Source organism: Tachypleus tridentatus, chromosome 1 (assembly GCF_004210375.1).
Source record: "Tachypleus tridentatus isolate NWPU-2018 chromosome 1, ASM421037v1, whole genome shotgun sequence".
In the NCBI taxonomy this organism is placed as follows: Eukaryota; Metazoa; Arthropoda; class Merostomata; order Xiphosura; family Limulidae; genus Tachypleus; species Tachypleus tridentatus.
In genome coordinates, this window is record NC_134825.1 from 46,170,474 (window position 1) to 46,194,351 (window position 23,878).

Below are 23,878 nucleotides of genomic sequence, written 5' to 3' on the forward strand. Positions count from 1 at the left end.
GTTCACGATTTCTCAGCGTTGCCAAGTTCAATGAACTCATACAATGATGACCAAGTTGATGAAAAAATTCTAAACCAGGTCTAGGCCTCGGTAAACTGCAATATCTACTAGAGAATCTTCCAGCATTTGTTAGTGAGCCTTGCCCTCAGGGTCTGGTTATTCGATGTTGTATCACTCGTGACAAGAAAGGGATGGATAGAGGCTTGTTTCCCACTTATTTTCTACATTTAGAAAAAGACGATGGAAGGAAGGTAATAATAAGCCTTAAAATATCCTATCAGATGGTCATAGGAGAAAGTCTGTATAATTCGTATTTTGAAAGGGTACAATGTTAATACACAATATTGGCATACATTACGTACTCTAAATACAAACAATTGTTTTATCCGAATAAACTGTTGAGTAATTTTAGATCTTCATAACGTGTTTGGTTCTAAGTGATTTCTAAATCAAACAAATAATAAAAAGTTTATTACCTAAGAGCATCTACGTAAGAATTTTTTTTTTTTCATTTTAGAAATTCAAATTTAATGAAGTTGTTAATGATCTTTACTTCTTACACTATGACGTACATATTACCTTCATTGGTTATAATTTTTTATTTTCTGTTTTTTATAATGTATCAAGATGTGCATAAAAATGTTCAAACAGTAATATCTTTAATCTAATGATTAATTATGTAATAGTTAGCAGAAACTAAACGTATTACCTTAAAATTATTCAGTGTGTTGTAATTAGTTTACGCTCTCTACGTGTAGTTGTTAATTTAACATTTTCTGAAGCAGAAGCGCCGCTTGGTGCTTGCTTCGTAGTGTCGGGGCTCGAGAATGTAGCTGCGGAAATTTTCAACATTTCAGCATGGTATCAATTATAGCTTTTCTATTTTCATTTTTTAAGTAAACCAAGTAGGAATTCAGGGCACATTCAAGTATAATCTGGATATGGGCACTGTGTGCCAGCGCCTAGCTTCACCTCTGACCTTAAATTACTTCACTAGATTTTAAAAAATAGCAAATGTTTTGTTATAGAGCTGTCATCTGTTGATCATATTTACAACAAATAGTTTTTAACAAACCAATATTTTAAATATATTATTATCTTTTTAACAGTCCTGTGTGGAAAAATATTTTCCGACTTAAAAATTAAATTATTTATCTATTTCACGACAAGCAATCTGTTACTTGCATATCTGAATGCGATAGATAATTACTTCCTAATTACAGAATAAAGCAGTAAAACGTTATTACTGGTTTTAATTTATGTAAAATCTTCAATCTTCATACTTATTCATAATAAACAGCAGTAAAATCAAAGTTAGCAAGAGTTATTATAAATATTTATATCTTGTGTACAACTATTTAATATTATTGTAATAGTATGATCATTCTTTTAACTTATGAAAATGAATTATTATAAATATTTTCTTTGTTATAATATTTTAACAGATTTTTTTGCTTGCTGCGCGAAAGAGGAAGAAAAGTAAAACCTCCAATTACGTGATATCTGTGGATCCAACTGACTTATCTCGAGGAGGAAATTCGTTTGTGGGAAAACTAAGGTATTTTGTAGGTGTATGTACTTGTGAAGAAAAAAAAAAAGTTGAAGATGTAAACTGTACGTAGAGAAAAATGGCTTCCACGACCCTCTTGGGGTCAAACTAAAAATCCTAAAATAGCACTAATATGTTTTTGCTTGAGTTGAGGGTACTTTTGGCCAAGTGCTTAGGATGCCACACTGTGAATCTATGGGTTCATGATTCGTATCCCCTTGCAATAAAAACGCTCTCTGTATTTTCGGATTGTGGATGTATTATAACAGACTGTATAACCCCACTATTTGATTACGATCAGTTGATGATGTTTGCTTTTTACTAACTGCATTCCATCTAGTCTATAACTTAAAAATTAGTTATGGCTAGCGCAAATACCCCTTGTGTGGCTCTAAATAATTTCCAATTCGGACAAAAAATATTAATTAAAATTTTTCTCCTTATAGCAATTACGTAAGGCCTTTTCATTTTAGAATTTCTAATTTAATGAATATGCTAATGGTATTTGTCTTGGACACTGTTCTAAATTGATGGGGTTTTTAATTTATATGTCATAGAACCTCTGTTTCTTGCACTATGATAAATATATATATTAGCTACAGTGGTTACAAGTAGTTTTTTTCCTTCCTGTTTGGCTCGGCATGGCCAGGTGGTTAAGGCACTCGACTCGTAATCTGAGGGTCGCGGGTTCAATCCCCGTCACACCAAACATGCTCGCCCTTGTAGCCGTGACGGCGTTATAATGTGACGGTCAATCCCACTATTCGTTGGAAAAAGAGTAGCCCAAGAGTCGGCGGTGGGTGATTATAACTTGCTGCCTTCCTTTTATAGTCTTACACTGCTAATTTAGGGACGGCTAACGCAGATAGTCTTGGTGTAGCTTTCCGCGAAATTTAAACCAAACCAAACTTTCCTGTTTAATCGAAAGTGTATCAAGATGTGCATACAAACGTTCAAACAGTAATACCTTGAATCTAACAATCATGTATGGAATAATTAGCAGAAACTAACATATTATAATCTCAAATTTCTTCAGTGTGTTGTAATAAGTAACCATTAAACCTAATACCTAGTATCATAGACGTGTCATAATTTGTAGACATTAAATGATGTAATAATACCTTGAGCCTCATTCGCATCTTCCACTTAGGCTAAATTAACCGAAATAATTTTACTGTTGTAGCAGTTGCTTTTGTTTGGCAGGTTCTTTTAAATTATAACAAAGTCTAGTCCATGAAATGATAAGAGATTAGTTTATTTCTTCCTTAATGTTTGGGCCCAGCATGGCCAGGTGGGTTAAGGCGTTCGACTCGTAATCTGAGGGTCGCGGGTTAGAATCCCCGTCACACCAAACATGCTCGCCCTTTCAGCCGTGGGGGCGTTATAATATGCAATCAATCCCACTATTTGTTGGTAAAAGAGTAACCCAAGAGTTGGTGGTGGGTGGTGATGACTAGCTGTCTTCCCTCTAGTCTTACACTGCTAAATTAGGGACGGCTAGCGCAGATAGCTCTCGAGTGGCTTTGCGCGAAATTAAAAAACAAACAAATCCTTAATGTTTGATAAAGACTACTATTGCTGATAGACAGTTGTAGGCCTAAGTTCACAAATAAAGTTTACACTCACTAAGAAATTTAGATCTGAATGGTACAACGACTAATGTAAAAACACAACTACTGGTACAGTTTCATGGCTAATTAATTAACATAACTTACACTGATATGAATACTTCACTACCTTTTAATCACAAAACAAACTGAAAACTGACTTGTTGCTTTTCAAGTTTTCATACTTACAATTATAATTACAAAATTAAATTTTATAAAAATAAGGTTAGATCGATATAAACGTATCCATTCTAGATATATAATGAGAGAAAATTTTAATGCTACAAAAAGTATTAAAACAATTTTGTTTTTTTTGCGCAAAGCTACACGATGTCTAGCTGCGCTAGTCGTCCCTAATTTAACAGTGTAAGACTAGAGGGAAGGCAGTTAGTCATCACCACCCACTGCCAACTCTTGGGCTACTCTTTTACCAACGAATAGTGGGATTGACCGTCACATTATAATGCCCCGACGGCCGAAAAAGCAAACGTGTTTGGTGCGACGGGGATTCGAACTCGCGACCCTCAGATTACGAGTCGAACGCCTTCAAAACTGCAACAAATGAATTACTTAAAATTTATCTTTTATCCCTACTGTGTCAAATCTCTGCAAATATGCTAAGTCTAAGCCAAAGTGGGAATAATGATTTTTACATTTAAAGTAAATCAATTTTTATAGTTTTGACTTTCTTTTTTCACAACTTTTTGTAGAATTAAAACTTTCTATATATTACTAAAGCTAGCTAGGTTTCCAATATATCGATCCTTACTTCTGGCCACAAAATTTAATTGTTATTGTACTTGTTTTGTTTCCTTTATATTAGCTATAGCTTTATGTGCCGGCAATACCAAGTGTGGAATTGCACGTACCTAATTCCATTTTATTAGGCCCGGCATGGCCAAGCTGATAAAGCATGATAAGCACTTAATCCCACTATTCGTTGGTAAAAGAGTAGCCCAAGAGTTGGCGGTGGGTGGTGATGACTAGCTGCCTTTCCTGTAGTGTTACACTGCTAAACTGGGGACGGCTAGCGCAAATAGCCCTCCAGTAGCTTTGCGCGAATTTCAAAAAACAAAAAAAAAAAAAATTATTATTAATCAGAGTCTCTTGTTAACCTACCATGAAATCTAATTGTATGCTAAAAGTAGCGAATCTTCTGATATATATGGCTGCCATTTTGTTTCATCACGATTCCCATTATTAAGTAAAACCGTACATAATAACAATGTTTACTCATTTTTTATGTTTTACAAAGACTCCTTGTTATTAACGTTCTGGGTATTCTAGGATTACTTTCTATGAACTTTTAACTTTATTCCTATCATCAAGTCAGCAGCGCTTTCTGTCGAACAAATAATTAAAGTACTGGAAATATAACATTATGATCTCGTAATAGTGTTATAATTATTAAATAGTAAACAGGTAATACTATAGGTCTCATAGGTGTACTATAAGTATTTAAAATTAAAACAATATCCTGAAATTCTGGGTGTTGAATTTAGTAAAAACTGAAAAAGTTACCTCCCGGACCTAATAAACAAAGCGACGTGTTATGAAACAAAGCATTTCAAAAGACATCACTTGTGTGTGAGGTCTAAAACTTTTTTTTTTTTACATATTGTAGGTCCCAATAGTTAAATACACTTTCATTTATAGTATTTAATGTTGACAACTGCCATTATTGAAATAAAGATATCAATCTTAAAATGGCGGGGTGTTTTTATAATATTTTTTACCAATCAAACTTATGATTAACTTATATAACTTTTATTTGAGTTGATGCATAAGTTTAATTTACTTGATGAAGCTAACTTTGAACTTATTTTGGTAAGACACAGTATAACTGAAAACTTATTGACTTTTAGAAATCATAGCCTTTTTGGAAGCTAAAGGAAATGTAGTAATAAAACAATTTTACAGTATGTCAAAACAAAATGAGCACCTGGATATTATAAGTTGTCATGGTAGCAATTAAGGGAAAGTACCTTGTGCGTAACCTTCATATATTCTTGACACTGTATTACTATTGTTTTTTGAATAGATCTAACCTTTTTGGTACATCTTTTACTGTTTTCAATTGTGGTGATAATCCACAAAGACGAAGACTTTTTGGCGACGAAAAAAGCATAGATTGTGAAGTTGCTACAGTTTTTTATGTAAGTTTGATTCTTTTCTTAAACTGCACTGTTCTCATGATTAGAGTACTATCGAAATTTGCACTAACTATAACAAGTGAAAACTATTGTTATAAACTATATAAATCCTGATTAGTTCGTTCTTGTGAAAATTAAGCATTTGTTTATCAGTTATTTAGTATATTCTACACATTTATTGTCTCGTTTCTTTGAACTGAATTATATATTTCAAATTACTAGGTATTGTTCATGAATTGTGACTAGTCCTCATTGAAGACATTTGAATGTTTTACTTGTCAAGATTTATGGAACAAATGAAACTACCCAACTATAGTGAGATGTTGCATATTGGCCCCAAGTGTTTCAGAAATGTCATTAGTAGAAACTAAAGTTGCTTTAAAATCCATGGTATGGTTGTTTAAACACTTAAGGCAAGGCAAATATCCTCCAAGACACAAGGAGACAATCATTGTCTGTTAATTCCAACTTGATGCTATCACAGCATACAGGTTCTGATACAGAACCAGATTTTCACGCACTACATGTCTTCATAAAACCAGCCTGTACATGAGATGCAAGATGAAATGTATTCTGTGTATAACACATACAACATAAAATAGTGTAAAAAACCACACCTGTAATAGTGCCAGGGATACATCCAGTGAAACAACATTTGAACCAATATGATTTTGCAGATAAGTTAGATTTTGACATGCAGCCAGATAACAGGATTATTTACATCTTGGGTACACCTGGGACTTGATTTACCCCATTTTCATACAGGAATGTTACAGACACATGAAGGTTATAGACATATTATATGTGAACAGGAATAAGCATTATTGAATTCTACATTCTGCTGAATGGTACCACTAATACCACATTTGATAAAGATCATGTCCAATGAGCTTTTGTACTAACACATTCTGGTGCATTTAATTATGATTTTTTCATCATAATGGGTGGTAACACACACCACCTTGCTAAGCTGACCAAAACATTCCTTGTGGAAGAAGAGATAGACCAAATTAAATGCCATGTTCTTCATTCCCATTAAGCATGTAACAGCTGCTCTTAGGAGATTTTTCATAGTTTGTTAAGTGATTCCAAATATTGAAAATTCCTGAAAACACATCTGTCAAAATAATTACAAAAGACAACTCTGAAACACATAAACACTGATTTTAAGCATGCAACATTGGTGATCATATTCCATGTTTAAGTGAAATGTTATGAACTATAAAAATGTAAAACCACATTTACCAAATGGTCTCTTATGAGTGCAGGCTAACTAATATGTTATTTGCATTTTAGATCATAACTTTGATCATCATACACCTATTTGTTTGGAGGTTAACTAATGGAACTGGTTGCTATAACAATGTTTTTTTCTTGATCATAATGATAACAGTACACATCTGCATCAATGTTCATTGATGAAAAACTTTTGCATCTGAATTCAAAATAACTATGTTAAAACAGTTTGGTTTTAGCCATAAACTCATCAAAATTTGATAACATTATAAAATAATTTGTAAAAGGCTAGGCTGTATCATTTTTACTCTTTTTACTTTTAATAACTTTCATAGGACTTGAGTTTATTTTTTTGCAACCTAAATGACTGATGTTTTGTGGTTATTTAAACTACTAAAAAGGACCATTTCAACAAGAAATTTCCAGTTTAAGACTAAGTTTAGAGAACCAAATATTGCATTAACGTGCAGAACATTTTAATATAAAACAAATGTTAACACATATGTGAAAGCAGAATGATATAATCATTTTTTTTTACTGCAGGTTTAATTTTGGTATTTGTCACAGCTCTGCACATCCTGTTTACTTGTGGTAGAATTTTAGCTGCCATATATATATGAATTAAATGCAGTGTGATTCATTGTATGAGGTTTAATGTATCATGAAATTTTATTGGATTGTAGGAAACAAATGTGTTTGGACTTCGAGGCCCACGAAAAATGACCATTATCATTCCAGCATTGACATTTGAACACAAGAGAGTAGATGTTAATCCAGTTTCAGTGAGTGACTTTGTTTTTAATCTTTTTTTTGAGGATGTTTTATAGCTATAAGACATTATGAAATTTTTTATCTTAGTGGTGAGTTACCAGTAGGCAATTGAAACATTTGGTTTTATAACAAGTGAAACATGTTGGTGAGAGCATTTACTTTTAAGAGAAATTTTATTACTTTTAACATCATTTTGAATTAACCATAAAAATGTATATTTATATTATTAAAAACTAACTGAAAGTGTCTCAGAGTACAAAGAATCTTTAATAGTTTATTACTGTAGCTCACTAAAGATCAAAATACATATATAATATATGGTTTAATGAAAGTATCTTATATAGTAGATAATGAAATATTCATGTAATATATAAGATGAAATAGTAGATACTACAAAAATAGATAAGAGCATGTACATGTAATATGTATAATACAATAATAGCACTTAATACAGTACATACATGGATGTGAATATAATACAATAATAATGCTTTGCAAAGTCAAGAGAGTTAATCACACTCTAAAAGAATGATGATGTAGATCTTATGCTGCCTTTTAACCCAGTTCCTCCACAGCTGTTGTACTCTGATTGATGTCCATATTCACATACCATTACTCAACATAGCAATTTCTATTGTAATAAGATTAATCTTGGACCATAAGCCTTGACAAACTGTTTACAGGCACTCTATCACTTTATTGCACATGAAAGATGGTTTCCTAAGCTACATTTATCAATAACAAAGGTGTAATTGAGTGATATTGTAGTAATTTTAGTTTCTTCAGCCACTTTTTAGTAAAAGCTGTTTATTCTGATACAGTATTACCTCATCTCACACATAGCTACTTTAATCTGCTATCTGGCCTCTAAGTATTACTAAAGATTTTCGTGCGTAGCAAGCCAGTCTATATACCTCCTCAATTTTGCATTATTTTTAACATATATATATATAATGTGACTACTCTCTACCAATAGTACTGTGCCACTTATTTTTAACATATATATATATATATATATATGTGACTACTCTCTACCAATAGTACTGTGCCATTATTTTTAACATATATATATATATATATATAAATGTGACTACTCTCTACCAATAGTACTGTGCCACTTATTTTAAACATATATATATATATATATATATATATATAATGTGACTACTCTCTACCAATAGTACTGTGCCACTTATTTTAAACATATATATATATAATGTGACTACTCTCTACCAATAGTACTGTGCCACTTTATTTTAAACATATATATATATAATGTGACTACTCTCTACCAATAGTACTGTGCCACTTATTTTAAACATATATATATATAATGTGACTACTCTCTACCAATAGTACTGTGCCATTATTTTTAACATATATATATATATAATGTGACTACTCTCTACCAATAGTACTGTGCCACTTATTTTAAACATATATATATATATATAATGTGACTACTCTCTACCAATAGTACTGTGCCACTTATTTTAAACATATATATATATAATGTGACTACTCTCTACCAATAGTACTGTGCCACTTATTTTAAACATATATATATATAATGTGACTACTCTCTACCAATAGTACTGTGCCACTTATTTTAAACATATATATATATAATGTGACTACTCTCTACCAATAGTACTGTGCCATCTCTATCTGTTATTCCTACTCATTACTTACTTTCTCAGTTAGCACTTCACCAACTAACTTTGTGGATGGTTGTATTCTGTCAAGATTGGAAGAATCTTCACATCTATGCTTTCCCTTCTATTCCAATCCTTTACAGAGTTTCATCTATCCCTATTCCAAACCACTTTATGTCTCAGCCAAGTGGTGGCTCCATATTGACTGGTGCAACAATCATTCCCATTGCTATGTTCTTTACTTGTACAACCTCTCCTGTCATTACTTTTTTCTCGGTCCCTATTTTGTAAATATCAGACAAGTTGTCTTTGTTCATAGGTTTTGTCAGGTCCATTGTCTTAGCCCAGGTACTGACTGTACATTAGACAATCCATTAGACTTTCTTTCATGTCAGTTTACCACAGGCAGTGGTATATCTTCTGCCTTCACTTCCTTGCTTGCAGACATCATAGTTCAGATACTTAATGTTACTTGCTTCCTCTACTTTTCTTCTTATTTAATCCTATATTCTGACTAATCCTTCTTCTCTCAGTTTTGTGCAGCATGTAAAGACTGTTTGAACTTCACATCCATTTCCTTACCTACTTTCTTCCACTGATACTCTTATTCTGATCCAGTTTGCTCCTTATAATATTATGTGGCATATTCTGACTCTTTTTTGAGCTTTATGTTCCTAACTTTTTATCCCATGACACCCTTCTGCTTCCTTCTGGTTTGTCTTCTGTCATGTTGACTGGTTAGGTTTGTCAACTTATTAGATGGGCAATTTCAGACTTATTCATAATGAGTTGCCATTTCCAAAACATTTCTTCTCTTAAAATTCATCATATCACTATGTCTTTGGCTGCTTGTCATTGCTATTTTTTGTGGAAAATTGCTCTGGCTGGAATGTGGACTACTCCTCATATCTTCATTTTTCATTATCTTCACAATCTGTTTTAGGTGGATATCATCTCCCTCCCATGGCAACTATATGCACAACCTTTAGCCCTTGAGTAGTGTAAGTTATAACTTCCTCTCATTTGTGCTTTTATTTCCAGCAAGCCTCATTTTTACCACTGATAATGGGATCCTATTTTGTGACATGAGATGCATGGTTGGGTGTATATACTTTGCCTCAAACTTGCACTATTTACTGATTGCACCATAATGCTCACTGCAGAGATGAGATGTGCCTCAAGACTACTGGTGGACTTTATGAGTAAAGCTGATTTACCTATTGTAATTATGGTTGTTTGATGTATTACACTCTGTTTACTTTTGGTAGGGGTTGTTGAGTATGTATCTAACACAATCCATATGTGCTAGCCACTATGTTTATCTTACAGTATATCTTTTTGGATCCTCAACTTCCTATTACCAAGGGCAAGTTATGGAACCTCATCTGTTTAGCTGAGGTTGCACATGTATGTAGCTAATTCTGTTTATATTTTACTATGGATTGCACCTCTCAGAACAAATTGTAGTTGTGTATATCCTTTATATCTCCTCAAATCAGATTCATTTCCTCTTTCAAGTGTTAAGTGAATACGTGCTTCTAGAAAAGTATGGTAGTACCTCCACTAATGTACTTTGTTTTCATCTCTGAGCACACTTGTTCAGTCTGAGCAGTTGCTTTCTATTTGGTTTCTTTGTAATGTACCTAAACTGGCTCCTTTACTATTGCAATGTGGGGTTTTAGTTTATTGTGAGAAGAAGTAAGTCTTTATTTAAAGTTAATATTTTTCTGAAAATATATTTCTGAAAATGTATTTTCAATAAGTACTCACACACTTCCCACCCTTCCTTCTCACAACTGGCATTCTTCTTTTAGAGCCTGCCAATTCTTGAAAGTGATGGCTGAGTGAGAATAGCAGAAGGAGCTAGCTGCATCATTATAGGTGGTGAAGTACTATTAGTGGAGAGTATTCACATGATATGTACATGTTCAAAATTGCTGCAGAACTGATTGAGTGCACAGACTGGTGCACTGAGCATGAAAAGTGTTAGCAATGCTTAAAGGACAGATAGAATATTGAAATAGCTTTGTGTGAATGGAAGAAAGTATCTATTGGAAATACATGTAAACAAGAAAAATACAAGGAAATACAAGAAAAATGTAAACATTTCAAATATCTTTGGAATCTTTTGAACTGTTGTTTTATAAGTTTTTGTCACCTTTAAAACTTGAAGTATTTGTTTATCATTTAATCAGTAGTACAAGAAAATTTACCAACCTTCTTATAATGGTTTTTTCATGGTCAAAGGTTTTCCTTTAAATAATATAGCTTTCATTTGGCAGATAAGAGTGTTATCCAGATTACTGCCCTAAATGGTCTGTCATGCATGTTTTTCTGTTTTGTTTATTGATTATATCTCACAGTCTCACTGTCTGAATATTTCTTTTTGAAAAAGTGCTTGTGTATCCTATAGCCATAATATACTCATATCAGTATTGCATTGTCAACCAAATATATATATTTTAAATATGTTGCTTGTGGCTTCTCAGCACACATCTGTGGTAATATCTGACTGTTTGCATATACAAGCCATTCTTATGAAGTTTGATTAATTCTCTGTATATAAGGTGATGCATAAAACATAATATTATGATATAAACTAATATATACAGTTGTTTATGATATGTACATATAAAGTATAGTCTAGTAATATCATTCATCCCAACTTATAAAGGCATATACTTATAAAATACACTGGAAAAATAGCACTAATATAATAGTTAGAATGAAAATAACTTTCATAACTCTAAAAAGAAAAGTTGTTATGGTGCAATGTGAAAGTATAATCAAGAAACATTATACAGATATTATATACTAATATACTTTAAGAAATTCAGAAACCTATGCATGTTGAAAATATGAAAAAATTATTTTGAGTAGAATGTTGCTGCTTATTTTATTACCCAAATATATTAAAAGATTGTTTTTATCTCAGAAGTTGTTTGTAGGTAAACTTTTTCTGGTGTAAAAAGAATGACAGTATTTTAAACTTTTAGGAAAGAGATACCTTAATTGAAAGGTGGCGAAATGGGAATGTGGAAAATTTATTGACTCTTCACAACAAAGCTCCTATGTGGAATAATAGTAAGTAACCACATGGTACAACATGTTCTGAATTACCAACTTTTAATCATGTTTACTTGTAAACAAACTTTAGTAGATTTAATTCTAATATTCTCCATTAACTATACAATAATATAATTTGCAATGTAAGCATGGACACCCACAGAACTATGTTCAAGGGGTAACAAACATTGTATGGAGGAGATCAGCTTTTATAGTGTAAATAAACAGCCTAAAAGAATGTGTGTAATGCATGCTTAATTGTAAAGAGAAATTTACTGTTATAGTAAAAATTACTAATCATATTTAGTTTAACCACAACATTAGTTTACCTTCATTGTAATATGTGAAGGTTTTGTGAAATTTAAGGAATACCCACCCTGTCTTGCCCCTTCATGCAGGCATTCATGAATGTAGGCCTACAACAATTTATGGTAGCGTACAAGTGTTCCAACTTGTAGAAACATTAATGAGAGAATGAAGTATTTTATAATTTGTATGTGGACTGGATATTGAATTATTTTCTCTAGATAATTGTAAAGGAATTTGCTCATAAAAGAACAGTAATACAAGAAATTTTAAAACAAATACTTTATATAAATCATAAACTTGTTTATAATATGAATTAAGGACTAAATTGTTATACAAATTTATGAATTAATTAGAGAGTCCAATATTCATGAATGAATGCAACACATCTTTCTGACACATTTCCAACATGGCCAATACTGACACCAAAGAAATAAAAAACTATATCACTGCTTGTGACTTGCAAGAAGGTATTTTTTATCAAAATGCCATGTAAGTTGTTTGACACAGACACGAACATTTAACGAACTTACCAAATTGTGTTTTCCTTGCTGATAAATTTAGCAAAAGACTAAAATTCCAAAATTGTCTATATTTCTATTTGAGATATGCAAAGAGTATTTTTGCACTAAATCCCACCTAAAGTGGTTGAAACATAACCAAAATAGATCAAAACTAATAAAATTGTGCTTTTTGTAACCTTTAAACCTCACTAAAATGACCAGAATGATATGTTGCACATTTTTGTATGAATATGTATTGGAACTGTAGAAAAGTATTTTTATACCAAATTCCATGTAAATTGATCAAAATATGGCCAAGAGATTGACCAAAAACCCCAAAATTTTGGGTTTCTTTACCTTTGACCCATCTATAAATACTCAATATGAGCAAATCTTACTTTTTTATATGTCAGTGTGTTTGAAGCATGAAAATATGTGCCAACTGTTCATTTTGATTGCTCTAAATGTAACTGCATAGGAGCCCAAAATATACATTTTCTGAGTTGTTTGAACATTCATCCCATATAATTCCTGAAGACCTAAGTCAAAACATGAAAAAGGTACCGAGGTATAACCATACCAAGTTTTAAATCAGTCTATCAGGAAATGAAATGTTTTGAAAGAAAAAAGAAAACTGCATCTCTCTGCAGAGACATAATAAAAGAGTAATTAGATCTCATACAGTCTCATAGAGAATGTGAATTGAACCTAACACTATTTTACTACTAATATTTTTAAATAAAAAAATTTTGATACAGAAATTTAGTTTTATTATATTCATTTTTATGTAAAAAAAAGGTGATTTTATTTTCTCTTTCTGCTACATATACTTTCATACAAACAAATTTGATTAAATATTTGTACTTTAGTTTTTGTTATCATGCTATCATGGAATACTAAATATTTTCTCTTCTGAGATTGGATAAATTTACAATCTAGTCATTTTTCAGAAACCCAGTCCTATGTTTTAAATTTTCATGGGAGAGTAACCCAAGCCTCAGTGAAGAATTTTCAGATTGTTTATGACAGTAATGGTAAGTTGTCTTTAATATGTAAAATAGGAAACCCAATGATAACTTGTGCAAAAGGAAAATTTATCTAACTGTCGTGACAAACTGGAGGATAGATGGTTTCAAACAGTTTATAGTACTATTGTAAGACAAATTTCTATCATATATATATATGAAGAGAGAGATAGCTAGAGAGATATGAAAAATGTACATCAGTTTAGAGTAACAGTTTCCAACTTGTGGGGCACAACCCAATTTAAAACTACCTGGCTATTCATTCAAATGGGTAATAAGTTGGGAAACTTGGTATAGAGGATAAATGTGAACTTGCACTATTGAGATACAACCTTTTTTTAATTACACTGTAACTTGCACTATTGAGATACAACCCTTTTTTTAATTAAACTGTGTAACACAAATTCTGTTCCTGGATAGTATGTGTTATTTCTTAATTACTTATGTTGTAAAAGTACAAAAAATGGCCATTATTCCCTTCAAACTTTGTTATTTCTTAATTGCTTATGTTGTAAAAGTACAAACAATGGCCATTATTCCCTTCAAAGTTTGAAGTGTTTAAGCTAACATTAATCCTTACATTACTGAGCAAAGAAAAGTTCTGAATGAAGTATGCACAATTTTAGCATTACTTTAATTCTTTTACACTTTGTAAACTTTAAATAAATTCATTAAATGTGCACTTTTTAAAATTTTAATGCCCTTGTATGTTATTGTAGCCTTTACATACATGTTTGCATCCAAGTTAAACAAGTGATTAACTTTTACTGCAGTGCCAATAAACTTCTTGTTTTCTTGGAATCAAAGCCATTATAGCACTATATAATTTGAGTAAAGCTTAATCACTGAGAATTTGATATAGTTGTATCTAAAAACAAATAACAACAAACTTAAAAAATCCTTATAAAGGGCATTTTATTTTCCACATTTTTTTTCACTATTTTCAAATTATTTTTGGGATATTTCTATTGCTACTTTCTTTGTTTTGTTATGGTCCCACAATTTTTTGTTTTGGACAGACACTTATCTTAACTGCACTCTGTGGTAATAACCAAAACATGTTTTAATTCAAAGGAAGCCTGTGAATATCTTTTCTTAGATCTGCTAATTACCAACCACATTTGTTGGTCAGGGATATATATTAGCTCTCCTACATGTATGGCTGTATTGGGAACTTCTGATTTCAAAACATAGTCAAGTAATAATTACCATAGTGGATGTATCAAATATGAATTAATGATTATGTGTTTCTAAATTTTTCAGATTATGAAGTTTTATGTATTTCTGCATTTTTTTCTGCAGTTATTTTGTGTTAAATGAATTCATATGTTTATTTAAAGTATTCACTAATGGAAGAAACTAAGTGACTGGTGTTGGAAAGTACAAGTTAGAATTCTGTATTTTAGTGATATCTACAAAACATCCTGGGCCATAGATGAATTTTTGTATGTTATGATATGATACTTGTCTTAGCCAAGAGTCAGAATCTGGCTCCTAATCATTGATTGTGCATTTTTAGATAAAATATTAAAATCAGTAATTGATAAATAATGGAGTATTGTCAGATATCCAGAGTTTCTGATGAAGAAGAAAAAACTGAATTTACTGGATTGTTTTTTTTGGATAATTTCTCATCTTTTTGCAAGTTAACTGAAATTTGCAAGTGTTAGTTTATTTGTATTTGTTGGATCTGTGAAGTATAATTTGTTAGTACCAGTCACATTGTCAAAGTGTTGGAGCCAAATTGAAACCAGTAAGAAAGCAACATATTATGTATGTTTCTGTAAAGTTTCTTTGACAACTTATAGCCCACATTTATTAATATCTATAGGCTAGCACTCTGATATTTGTGAAGTCTCTGTGAAAGTCATTCCGATTGATTTTCCTGAGTCTTCATTTATGTTGTGATGTCCTTCTGTCTTACATCAGTGTTATTTCTTCCACCCTTTCTTCTTATGTAATCTCATTTTCTCCAACCTTGTATTTAGTTTTAGTATCTTGATTAGTTTTGTTTAAAAGTTGTAGCTGAATTTTCTTTTTGTTTTATTTAGATCAATCAATTGTAACCCCTCCCCCTTCAGTGGCACAACAGTATTCTACAAACTTACAATACTAGAAATTGGGTTTTGATACCCATGTTGGGCAGAGCACAGATAATCTATTGTATAGCTTTGTGCTTAACTTCAAACAAACAGTAAATTGTAAATTTAGTAACATGTTTTGTTTTCAACTTAATTGAAGTTACTAAGAATGTGGATACTTTATTTGTAAGATTTGTATCTTGAACTGCAAAAAAAAGAAAAGAATAATTGACAAACTGTTTTCTCGAATGGCCACTCAGCGTTTTTTGTCTAATCTCTTTGATACATGTAATATTTTCTTTTAACATAATGTTAGAATCCATTTAATTCTTGGATCATTGTAATGCACCAAAAGATACGAGTCAGTTTCCAGTATAGGTTTTGATTTCATGTAGATATTACAGTAATAGCTTTACTTTACTCCAAGGATGACACTTAAAAGATTTCATGAAAGTAGCTTTTATTTGACATTAAAGCCTTGGTTTTATAATACGTGTTGGTATGATACACTTTGTAATTTGTGGTCACATGAATCGCATTATAGATTAAAACAATTTTTATTGTTTAAGATTTCTTTTTAAGTACAATTAAGCAAACTTAAGAAAGAGATAAATTTCTTCAAAAGAGCATGTTTTAGTAGAAAGTGGAATTTGTAAGAAATAATTACGTACTGAAAATATTGAGCTGGACTTTTTAACAAAACCTATCTTGATTTATATTGTTAATTACCTGGTGGCTTTCAAAAATATTTTACCTATACAATTTTGTTGGTTTCTGAAATTTGGGCATAGCAATACTTGTGTTAGCTGCTCTTAATTTTGAACTGAAAGAGTAGAGATAATGTAGAATCAATATAGTGCACTTGTTATCAATTCTTGGACTCTAATCAAATGGTAGTTTTTCAACATTACTTTTATAATGCACCAACAAGTCTTAGAGTATAAAGTGCACTGAACTGAAAGAGTAGAGATAATGTAGAATCAATATAGTGCATTTGTTATCAATTCTTGGACTCTAATCAAATGGTAGTTTTTCACCATTACTTTTATAATGCACCAACAAGTCTTAGAGTATAATGTGCACTCTTGCAGAAACATTACAAACAATTGACTCAATACTGCACAAAAATCTTCCTGCAACTTCAAACATTGGTTTTTCATTTTTGAACTGTATTGAAGATGCATTTTCTGGCAAAACCATGGTTGTGAATGAAAGATGTATTTGTGAAACATACAACTGTATTGTTTTTCCTAAGTTCTGTAATTTATTAGAAACTATTTCAGTTTGAAACCTTAAATAGTTGATCTATGATTCATTGTATTTGTACAGTGGTGAAATTCTTATTAAAATACAGGTACTATTCACCTTTGCCAGGATCTGGCCTTACAGAATAATAGTGTCAAGGTTTTTGTAAATTAATGATTCCTCTTCATGCACCACTCAAACTAAACAGACAAGAAGTACACAAAATAACATAACATTGTACTGATTTCTAAAAAAAATAATTGGCACTTCACTTGGAATTCCAAATAGAGAGTAAAATTCCATAAGTATTTGGCTGAACTCGACACTGGTTCTTTTTTGTACTAATTGTATTACATCATGATAAGTATAATATTAACATTTTTTTAATATTTTAATGTTTTTAATAAGTTTCATTTATACATTTTTTATATAAATTGTTTCAGCAGAATGGTATTTAAGTGTAATTTTCATTTACCTATAGTGGACTACACTGTTATGCAATTTGGCCGTGTTTCAGAAGATATCTTTAGTATGGACTACAGTTATCCACTGTGTGGACTTCAAGCTTTTGCCATTGCTATCTCCAGTTTTGACACCAAACTAGCATGTGAATAATTTCTATAATACTGGTGGGACTATTTTAAAAAAAAAATGGTGGTGGTTTTACATTGTTCCATCCTGTAAGCTCACATATTGAGTGATACTTTCGAAATAAGTGAAGTAAACTAGGTGTGCTTTTGTCTAAGATGGTTGTTTAGGCTAGATAGTGAGGGAACCATTATGAATAACAATAATCAGTGTAATCCTGCATCATGCTAAATATTATGTTAATAAGTATAACCTATATTTTATAGTGTATTCCCTGTGCCATATAAATACATATCATATCCAGCATACATAAATGTATGTTTTAAATAATTTTAAAACATAGAGAAAGCATTGTGATATTGTATGTAATATTTTATTAAAGGTGTATGAATTTTATTATGTCTATCAGTTTTCTCTTTTTTAATCCAATATGCATGCAAACATTGACTCTGAGATGAAATTTTTAAAAATAAGGCTAAGAATAATTAAATGTATATCAAACTTTTAAACTATGAGTATATTCTAAAAACTGTTTAGTATTTGTAAATTGGAAAAGACTTAAAAACTGTTTTCTGTACATTTCTAACCTTTTTTTTTTCCCAGCATGACTGACTAACAAATATTAAAATGAAATAAGCAACCTTGATTTTTCAGTGCATAACTGTATCCCTTGTCTTCCACATATAACTCAAGGCATTTTTGTTGTTTAGGAAGACTAGCTTTCCTATAAATGGTGTATTACGTATATAAAATGAAGTAGATGTCCTATATACCATATCCTTCTTTAACCAAGTATAAGTCTCAAAATTACAAATAAGATTTCAAGCATATCACCCATTTATAAAGTTCACGAAGGTTATTGGGTTTCATTTCTGATACATTTATCTTTTTTTTTTTTAAATTTCATTTCATCGAGTACAATGTTTTACCTGGTTTTATTTCATTACCACTAGTGCACTCACTAATTTTTAGTAATTACTTATTTCAATAAATATAAAACTCTAAAGATGTACATGATAGCTACAAGTTCATAACAACCAATGTTGTTCTAATCATCTGAAAGACTGAGTTATGTGTTGTCAGTTTTGGATTCCAATTGGTCCAAATAATTTTTGAAAAGTCTTATATTAGAGGGTATCCTAATGCTTTACACTGAACACAAAAATTTCTTTTCAAAGCTACACTGTATAATAGTAATAAAACCGATGTTAAATATTGAAATATTTATAACAGAGTTGTACATTGACCTGTTTTAGATTATAAAATATGCCACTTGGTTTTGCACACTTGCTCTTAGTGTATACCTTTAGACAATTCTACAATTTAGCTAGCTGTTAACAAGGAAAAATTACCTGCTTACATAGCATGAGGTTAAGCCAAGTATAGGTTCTCTAACTTATACTGATATTCATACCTGTTTCATGAAACAGTTTGTACATTAGTGACATAGCCAGATGTGAAATTTTGGGTGGGCCCAAAGTTACAATAGATGGGCAGTAAATGTACAAACCTCTGAAGACAAATTACAAGAAGCTAAATAAAAAGAAAACCATCACATAGTTTCTTACTCGGTGGGCCAGGTTGCTGAATGGACAAGCCATTGACCACTTACACCCATAAATGGCTACAACACTATTATATGTACCACTAAATTCTCAGTTATTTAGGTATATTATAGTGTAAAATGTCAGTCAGATTTTTTTGGTGTAATAAAAAATTAAGTGGGATTACTAGCTTTAGTAATGTCTTTTTTAATTATATCTATATGATTTTACAATAACTAATTGATCTACATCTGTACAGCACAAATACTGAACAATGTCCTATTGATTTTCATCTTTGCACAATAATTATGCTTGGAATTCTAGAAAATAACATTGCAAGACTTTATAATTTATTGTTCCTATGAATTTATTCAAAACTGTAGTGGCAGTGTGTTTATGTTTTACATCTAGAAAGCTGTTCTATAGTACTGTTCATCAATAATGTTATTGAACATTATATTTTACATTAATCCTAACATAAGGAATGGAGTTGAGTTCTTAAACCTCATTATTTTGTTATTTTGATTTTTATCTCAAAATTTATGTCAGAGAAGTGTTAGATTTCTTTCTTTTTTTTAAATAGTTTGATGCACATGGAATTATAATTAGAGAATTAATGTGGAATGATAGATATGATTAAGCTTTAGAGCTATCAGAAAATGGATTAATTTTGAGTATGTCTCTGTTTTGTATCCAGTAATGTTTGGAAATGCTTGAAAAAAAAAACATGTTAGTCTGATTTTTGTTTCATATTTTAGGCTCATGGCTACATCACAGGTGAACTTAGATAGTGTCACAAAAATTTGTGAAAAATGCAAAATACTGTATTTTTTTCATTGAAAAAAGGTACTAGTGAAAAAACCCAGAGTAAATGGAACAAACTGTCAATGTGAGACTGAAGAGAACACACAAATAATGTGTCAAAACTAGTTTCTCTGATACCAGGCTTTTGACAATGTGTTGTTTACTGTTTTTTTTTTTCACAAATTGCTGTACATGCTATTGTGTCCTTTTATTAAAAAGCTACTAGCCTCTGATCCAGTAGGGGATCTTCTTAATCTCTTCCTCACACACAACAACCACTTCTACATCCCTTCCCTTCTTTCCTAAATTCACAAATCTTCCACTGTACAAAAAGTTGAAATTCAGTATTTTTGATGGATTTGTTTTCTTGTATATATTTACATATAATAACTTAAAAAACTATTTCTTTACCTTTATCAGAAAGTTGATTTGAAAAAGACTTTATGTATTTAAATTTTGTTTTACCCTTACATTAAATTTTACAAGATAAGGATTTCTTCATTGATTTTCTGGATTTACTTTTGTGAACTATTATAAAAGTAAAATGACAAAGTTTAATATAATAATCGAACAAACAATGTAAACATTTTACTGAGCATATAATCATTTTCAATCAATATTAAGCTAGCTTTTAATTTCAAAACAATCTGAGTCTATGCTAAATTGGTGGTAAAATAATTTATATGTTATGATAGACAAAGATGCCATAATATTTAAAAGAGTAGCAACTATGCAATCCAGATAGTGATAGCAACTAGTTGCAGTACAGATAGTGATAGCAACGCCAACATAGAAGTGTGATATCAGAATTTATTTATAAGTGAAGAAAGTTTTTGGAGGTTATATTTTTTTTAAAATTAAAACAGTTTTTTAAATGGTATAAAGACATTGTTTATCTCTGACTCTGTAACCATGTTTATTGTTGGTTTGTTTACAAAATTTAAGTGTTTTATACATATAAAGTTTCTTCTAAACTGCCCATGTTTGTTTATATTTGAGACCTATATGTATAATAAAAACAATGTGTTTAATTTTGTTTGAAAATGTGTAAAATTTGATAATTAGAATTTTCTGTGGGGAGTTTGTTGGTGGGATTCTAAATATTTTGTATATTTTCTGTTGCTTGTAAAATAAAATTAACTGGCTTCCAGTGAATGTGATAAGCAGCACATGTTTAAGTCAACTTTAAGTCAAGAGAAAAGTTGTTTCTCTTGAAAATAAAAATTAGCAAAGTGTAAAATTTCAGATATTTAAAATATATCCTCTTTTCACCCCATGGAATACACAAAATTCAATTTACTAAAAGCTAGCAATGCTTACAGCTGTGCAATAATTGCTGTAGTGCAATATTCTCTGAAAGTATAGCCATTACACAAAGAAACATAAATTCAATCACTTAGCTCAGTCACCTTTGATGATTTATTTTCAGCTTTTTCATATGAATCTAACAGTTTCTGCCATTTCATTTTATTGTTATGTTGTTTATATGCCTATGTTTCTATATCATTAGGAGCACAGCTTGTGTTTTTTCCCCTCAAACATAGACAACATTATATACTAGTTTGTAGTACAGCTTCAAAAACTTTAGCTATGATGTTTTTAAAACTGAAAATTAGTTTTACCAGATATTGCATGGAAATTTTAAAACAATTGCCTTTAGAAAAACCTTATAAAACAAAAACACTTTCAAATAATATATTCTGCCATATTTATCTTGTTTATCTAATTTAAAGTAGAATAGTGAAACAACAGTATTTACAGACTGAGATAGAAAACCCTTATTTTCATCTATTACCATTATTATATTTGCAACCCAACTCTAGAAAATATAATTCAAAGAACAGTCTGATGGTAACCTAAGAATCTGTGTTACAAGTATATTATATTGTTATACAGATGTTTTGTTACTGGGTAGTAATTCCTCTTGCTGTCATATAGTTGCCAAAACTAACATTTTAATATTCTGTCAGATACATTTGTTGTTGATCTTTCTGTCAGCTACATTTGTAATATACTATTTTATGTTATTAGTTGTATGCCCTGATGTTGGATATAAGTCATTTACTGTTTGTATAGAATGTAACCACTGATAATTATATTCAGTCACTGATTTATATTTATGCTTGCATTTTGAATCATCAAGAAAGAGAAAAATGAAAACTTTGTATAAAGTTGTGCATTTATTGAAACTTTCATTGAGTGATATCTAACTAAATGTTGTCACCTCCTCTGTCCTTGTGAATACCCATTTGTTGTACAGTTAGTGATTCATGTAGTGATGTTTACTTATATATTTGCAGCTGTGTACAAATGTATAATTCCTATATTTATCAGTATCTATATATATAATGTGTGAATAGTTAATAAAATTTTATAAAATCTCTCTAAATGTATGTTGTGTAAATTATTAATTAAATATGATATTCATAAAAAGTACGTTTATGTATACCATCCAGCAACTGACACACTACCATGTAATGTGGTTTTATATTCACTGACAGACACATGATAACATATTGTAGGAAAGGGTTGGCTCTGTGGTAGAACTATGTATTTCAGAGTTGGCAAGCAGTGTATGAATCGATGTGATACCATAAAATATCCCCCGCACTTTAAGTTGTAAGTGTGTTACAAGAGTGATAGTCAATTCTTTTGTGTAGGTGATAAGTTGCTACTGACTAGCTGCCTCCCTGTCCTTTCTTTCACACAATAATCACTCAGTACTTTGCCATTTCTATGCAGTTTCACATATTGTTATTTAAGCTGGGGTTTGAGAAAAGTGTCAGTAGCAAGTTAAGACATGAAATGTTGACATCTGAAGGTTCACAGTGTAGTAATCTTTCTCAGGTTATTAAATCAACAGGTTCTTGTAATAACAAGAACATAATATTTAGCAAAGTAGATGTGGATGCTCAAGGTGTGTCCCTATGAGTTAACCAAATGAAATAATTTAGCCATAGGACACAAATACATGCTAAAAAACATAGATAAGAACAAAAACATAATGAATGAATAGTAACACAATATAATAGTGAATGAAACCAAACCTTAAATAAAACTTGAGAAAATGTTCGTATGAAAAGGTAATGCAACATAAGGTGGACAAACTGATCAGCTGATATAACTAGAAAGAACAAATATCTTATTACTTTGAAACACAGCTGGTTGGAAACTACACACTTCCAATACAAAATTCAAACTCTACAGAGTAGGCACAGACCAGTGGCTTTCTTATAAAGCCAGTCCTAGTCAAATGGGTGAAATCTAACTCTTCAACTTCTCTATCTGTCTGTAGATGCACAAAAAGATTTCCACCAAAAAAGTCAAACACTACCCATAAAGATGATCAAAGTAACATTGATTGCCCTTGCAGTTTAAAACTTAAAACCTTTCACAAGTTAATAACAGGTGTACTTAGTCCCATAACTGAACCAATAACTTAAAAAATAAAAAAAGGAAAAACTGTATACACAGATATATGAATCTTACAATGATGATATTCCAGAGGTAAACATCCATTACCTATCATTCTTTAATTTGATGTCTAAACAAGGTTGACCAAAAATTTAATATTAAAACTTATTGAAAGTTAAGTATGATATCTACACAAATTTTAATCTTAGGTGAACAGCACAAAAGTAGGGAAGACTATTCATGTTAAATTACAACATACTGGTTCCATAGGTTCATTACACTTTTCTACTACGTATGTCATCATGCATTAACCCTTAAAAGGCAACCGTCT

At 30.9% G+C, this 23,878-nt stretch overlaps 2 protein-coding genes across 2 annotated transcripts in view; both read left to right on the forward strand.

The window, feature by feature from the left end:
• Nucleotides 1-138, forward strand: part of LOC143247463 (uncharacterized) — a 65,249-nt gene extending 65,111 nt beyond the window's left edge. Inside the window, exon 5 of the mRNA XM_076495627.1 lies at nt 1-138. Within this exon, the coding sequence (XP_076351742.1) occupies nt 1-84 (84 nt within the window). The 3' untranslated portion in view covers nt 85-138.
• Nucleotides 123-23,878, forward strand: LOC143247459 (tubby protein homolog). The gene is made up of 7 exons (XM_076495612.1): nt 123-251; nt 1,446-1,558; nt 5,198-5,312; nt 7,229-7,327; nt 11,968-12,055; nt 13,797-13,880; nt 17,679-23,878. The coding sequence occupies exons 1-7, from the start codon at nt 192-194 to the stop codon at nt 17,810-17,812; spliced, it is 693 nt and encodes a 230-aa protein (XP_076351727.1). The 5' UTR covers nt 123-191; the 3' UTR covers nt 17,813-23,878.